The sequence below is a fragment of the Gavialis gangeticus genome, unplaced genomic scaffold (assembly GCF_001723915.1).
Source record: "Gavialis gangeticus isolate Ggan-Ray unplaced genomic scaffold, GavGan_comp1, whole genome shotgun sequence".
Taxonomy (NCBI): Eukaryota; Metazoa; Chordata; order Crocodylia; family Gavialidae; genus Gavialis; species Gavialis gangeticus.
Window position 1 is genome coordinate 40,923,312 of NW_017728996.1, and position 5,419 is coordinate 40,928,730.

The 5,419-nt window shown below is 47.2% G+C and overlaps 1 protein-coding gene across 2 annotated transcripts in view; it reads right to left on the reverse strand.

The window, feature by feature from the left end:
• RORA (RAR related orphan receptor A) overlaps positions 1 to 5,419 on the reverse strand; it is a 133,235-nt gene that overhangs the window by 3,194 nt on the left and 124,622 nt on the right. For both annotated transcript variants that reach the window (XM_019504365.1, XM_019504364.1), the window contains exons 7-8: positions 4,769 to 4,876; positions 2,990 to 3,100 (exon numbers count right to left, since the gene is read on the reverse strand). In XM_019504365.1, the coding sequence (XP_019359910.1) occupies positions 2,990 to 3,100; positions 4,769 to 4,876 (219 nt within the window). The remainder of the gene's footprint in view (positions 1 to 2,989; positions 3,101 to 4,768; positions 4,877 to 5,419) is intronic.

Sequence of the window (5,419 nt, forward strand, 5' to 3'; positions counted from 1 at the left end):
GCAAACAAGGGGAGGGAAGAGGATTTAATGCCCTCCCTCCCACCCCCTTATCGCAGCACGGACCCCAGCTGGGGTCTGCCCGGCCAGGGTACTTCAGCCCCTCTCAAGGCCCCCCACCTCCCCTTCCAGTACTCCAGCAGCAAGGGCTGGGCCATGGCCAGATGCTGGCCAGTGTGGTGAAGGGGGCAGGGAGAGGGTTTATTCCACCCTCCGTCCCCTCTCCCACTGAGGGACCACAGCTGGAGTGTGCCAGCCCCACCTGGCCGTCACTTCCACCACTCGCCCCCAGCCAGGCAGAACCCAGCTAGGGTTCCCCAGGGGAAACGGGAGGAATAAACCCCTCCCTGCCCCCTTTGCCTTAGACAGCCAGGCCAGCTGGTGTCTGGCCATGCCCCCACCCCTGCCGCTGGACCAGCGAGTGGGGAGGGACCCTGGGGCTATGCTGTGGGTGGGAGCACGGTGTGCAGAGCTGCTGCAGCCTGCACAAAGTGAGTGACAGCTGCCCTAAGGGAGCCTGGAGGGCTATGGCCACCCCAAAATTCAGTTTAGTCCCCCTGCAGCCACCCCTCCAAGCCCTAACATGACTGCTCGCCCTGCACAGGCGGTGGCAGCTCTGCCTACCCCAATCTCGCCCGCAGTGCGGCCCCTCGCACTGGTAAGAGGCTTGCACTCCCTGGGACACCATGCCAGGGGCTGCTGCCCCATCAGGGTCCCTCTCCCCTCACCAGTCCAGGGGCAGGGGCACGGCCAGACACCAGCCAGCATGGCCCTCTAAGGTGAAGGATGCAGGGAGGGGGTTTATTTCCTGCTCCCTCCCCTCTCCCTCTGGGGACCCCCAGCTGGGGTCTGCCCGGCCACTGGTGAGCAGGGGAGGCAGCGGTTGGGGTGACAGACCCTGGCTGCAGTCCCTCAGTGGGAGAGGGGATGGAGGGGGGAATAAACCCCCTCCCTGCCCCCTTCACCATGGCAGCCAGCATCTGGCCAGGACCCCGCCCCTGCTGCTGGAGCACTGGAAGGCAGGGGGAGGCCTTGAGAGGGGCTGCAGCACCCTGGCCAGGCAGACCCCAGCTGGGGTTTGTACCCTGGGAGGGAGGGGGGATTAAATTCTCCTTCCTCCCCTCTTTCGCTTCAGGCTGCTGATGGGGCTGGCCATGCCTCCGTCCCTGCCACTTGACTGGCCATGGCAGGTGAGGGGGTAGGAAACGCCTGATAGTGGCTTCTCCACCTCAGCCAGGTAGACCCTGGCTGGGATCCAAGTGGGGAGAGGGGAGGGAGTGGGGAATAAACCCCCTTCCTTCCCCCCTCACCTTAAGTGGCCATGCCAGGGCGGTGTCTGGCCAGTGGCTGGGGTCTGGCCATGCTCCTGCCCCCCCACACCTCAAAAGCTGCCTCCCTGCTCCCCCTCCATACACTTCCTGGCTGGGGTCCCTGCAGGCCAGGGTGGGGGTTTAAACCCCTCCCCAATCATCCTCAGGTCTCTGGGGGCCGGGCCACAGCCCCACCACCTTATCTCAGCTTCCCCCCACCAGGCCGCTGCAGAAGCGAAGGGAGGGCTCACTCTAGCACCTCCCAACTTCTGTGCTGAGCTGCTGCAAGCATGTGGCTGCACTTTCCAAATCAAAAGTGAATGTTTATTCACTTGCAAACTGGTTCAATCTATGAAGGTTAGACTAACCTTGAAAGATTGAAACAATTCCGGCTTTTTGAACGTCTGTACTTAGTGTCAGAATCTGTCTTACAGATTTATCTTTCCTGTATTCAATCCAACCTCCCTACCATCCATTCTTCCATGAAGAACAATTCAGGAAGCCAGTCTCACAATTAAGAAGTTTAGAATGAATGTATTACTCACATATAAAATCTAATCCTCTAATCTTATAGCATGTAGTAAGTAAAAGGAGACTGGATGTACACCTTGCTGGGGTTATTTGACCCCAGCAGTCTTTCCTTCCCAGATCAGAGGGGCTGAACCTGATGGTCTCACGAGGTTGTTTCTAGCCCTAAACTTCTGTGAATCTTTGCAATAAGGTTAAATAGAACAATAGTTTAAATGTTTTTAGAAGTCTTCAACTCGAGCATTTAAAGTTGGATGGTATGTGTTAATATTTTACATACTAATACAATTCTGTATTAGAGGAAAAATAAAATTAGCAATAGTTCTGTTCTGGAAAAAAAATTAATGGTATAATAATGATTGACTAATCAGAATGCATCTTTGGTGCAAGATTTTCTGTTCAACATACAGAAAAAGATAGGAGCAATGATAACAGAGGTAGGCAACCCAGTCTATCCAGAGTGTGGCATGCAAAGCCATTCTGCATGGCATGTGCACCTTGAGGCGGACAGCTGTGAAGGGGCCAGGGCTGCATTGCCACAGCAAGGATCAGGCCCCTTGTGGCTGCCCTGCCGTCTGCCCCTGGCAAGCCAACATCTTACAAGTCAAAGTTGTGGGTGTTTTTGCACCCTGGCCAAAAATGTTGCCAACCCCCGAGTTATAAGAAGATAAGCTTGTTAAGAAGAAATTGTACTTGTGCTCCTCATGGTGGTTCAGTAGCATTACCTCCTACCGCCTCAGGGTGGCAGGAGCAAACAGTTTTGTGTTTCTTTAACTGAAGGAACATAATGCTACATACTTTTGATCTGCTAAATGGCAGGAGAATTGTGTCTTCTACTGACATAAAATTATGCCCAGACTGTGCCAGGCACAGGAATACTTTATTCCTCAACGTTATTACCCACAGGGAAGGCAGTGACAGACAAAAACCAGGGCATAATTTAGAATCTACTACCAGTCAAGTAAAACAACCTTCATACCCACTGTTTAAACGCACTTGTTAAAAGTAAAACCAGAAAGAGGATATGGTTAGGAAAGGGGCACAGAGACAGCTGGTTATATTTCATACTGATTGGTTGTCTCCCAAGTTATCACTGAGGAATATTTCACAATAAAATACCACTAAAGTCCATCAAAAAGTTAGAGCAATCTTACCTGCAGACATTAAAACAAATGCAGAAAACAAAGCTATTTCATCTTCTGTCAGGTGCATAGAACATAAACTCTTTCCAAATTCAAACACAAAACTAATGAAGTCTTCACAACCTGCCAAGAAGAAGATACAGATCACTCAGGATTTTTGTTAAAACAGTTTCTGTTAAGTTGCTTCAAAGTTGCTTTGAAGAAAGCAAATGGATTAGAAATATCTACAAGGATCAGAGCTCCTTAAAGGGTTGGGATGATGGAAACAGTATAATAACTGAAGGGAAACTAGCACTTCATTTTCCCATATCTCCACCTTTCACTTCTCCCAGTCCCCAACACCCTGACATTTTGCATGGTGAATCTTATCCCAGTGTAATGATTTTTTTTTGGAAGTCTAGTAAAAGCAAACCATTTAATAAGTTAGAATAATTTTAAAGAACTAAGCTGAAGCTACATTTCCCAAAGTGTCTAACATGTTTGTGCCAACCTGGTACCCAAATGACTATGCAGAAACTCCAAATTGATTTAATTCTGTTGTTCTTGCTGAAGACAATTTTTTTCACGGTTTCAGGACAGTGTTGAAAACTGTACTCTGTACATTTAGAAACATAAAATGACGTCCTTGTGAAGTCAGCAGATCAGCACAGAAAAGTGAGGGGCAGAAATAAAAAAAAAGAGGTGGGAAACCAGGGAGAAGTGTGGTATAACAGGAATACAGGAAGTATGGGTGCAGTGCTATAGCAACAAAGTTTGGTGTCTGGGGCAAAGCCTGCAGCTGCACCCCACTCTTGCCTTGTGCACAGATCCAGGGGGCACACGCTCCCCTATGCCTGCCTGGGAGTCACGCAGAGGCAGAAACCACCCACCCTCTGTCCCTGCCTCCCCCCCCCAATGAGCTGCTCCTGCTCATGCTCTGGCTGGGCAGCATCTGTTGGTACCCTTTTGCTTTGGCACTGAGGGTGAAAACCAGAAGAGGCATAATATAGGGCAACAGTCCTGCTTTTTACCCTCAAAATGGACATAACTCTGGGAGGTGCAAAAGGAAAAGATGCTACTTCTTCACTGTACCCCTACCCTGTCCCCTTAGCCCAGATACAACAGTAAGCTCTGAACTGTCCAGATTTTACAACCGGGGGGCATTTAGAAAATATATAAGATACTTTTAAAACAAATCTTCTGCTGCCACACTAACCTTCATCCTCAATTTTATCCCACTCAATTTAGACCCTGCAGCCAAACCTACTGCCTCCTAATAGTAAACTGATAAATATATGCAAACAAGTCAAATTAAATTATTGAGTCATTTAAAAAAAAAATTTCTTACTCAAGTGATCTATTTCCATTACATACTAGTCTAGATTAATTTCCTAATCATGTTCACCTTTGTATAAAAAGAACAAGACTGTAGTATCCAATTTAATCTCAGAACCTATTTTTCCATGTATTTATAATGTATGAGATTACTTTTCTTATCAAACTTGGGTGCCTAAACACATACGCCCAGATTAGTACCCGAGTGCCTACTATGAATGTGTGAGGCTTTTTTCCATATTCTGTTAAAGTTCAGTGGGCACTGCAATTGAACTGGGCCTCAAATTTAACCAGAAAATTTAAGAGGATCCATGCTATGTCAAAGTGAGCAATCTAAGACTGCTTAGCTTTTTAGTACTTTAAACCTTTCCTTGTCCTGTGAAAAGCATTTAGGACATTTCCCCATAAATGGCTGTGTTTCAGTTTCTACCCTCTGTTCTATTTGTTTTTATTATGGAATACTTGAGATTTTCTTACCTAATGATTTGAAAACATCTGGGCTAGCATACTTGCCATCAAAATATACTGTGTTGTTCTGGGAGTCAAAGGCACGACACATTCTGATAAACACAACCTCTAAAGATCCTAAACACAAACAATATAGAGATTTGATTATTTAAAATAAAAGTTTTAGTTAGAGAAAGCACATGGAAGGACAGAAAAAATGTAAACATGTAATGGGCACCACATTACATACAAGTCCAGTATTTTTTCTGGTTCTGCAACTGTATCTGAGAATGGCTTGTTTTATTACAAGAATTAAGATAATTCCCTTATGCTTACTAGAATTAATCACAACCCTAAAGAAAACTTGAAGAAGCTTCACTGAAGTGAAGGCAGTTATTTGCATTTTTACTGCTGAAGCTGTAAGAACTTCATTTGTTCTTTCTAAAACAGCATCTCTACAACATAGTTTCCTAGTTTCATAGTTTCTAGGGTCGGAAGGGACCTGAGCAGATCATCTAGTCCGACCCCCTGCCATGGCACGAAAGAGTATTGGGGTCAAATGACCCCAGCAAGGTGTTCATCTAACCTCCCCTTAACCCCCAGGGTAGGAGCCTGCACCACTTCTCTTGGAATTTGGTTCCAGATCCTAGCCGCCCTGACCGTGAAGTAGCGCCTCCTGAT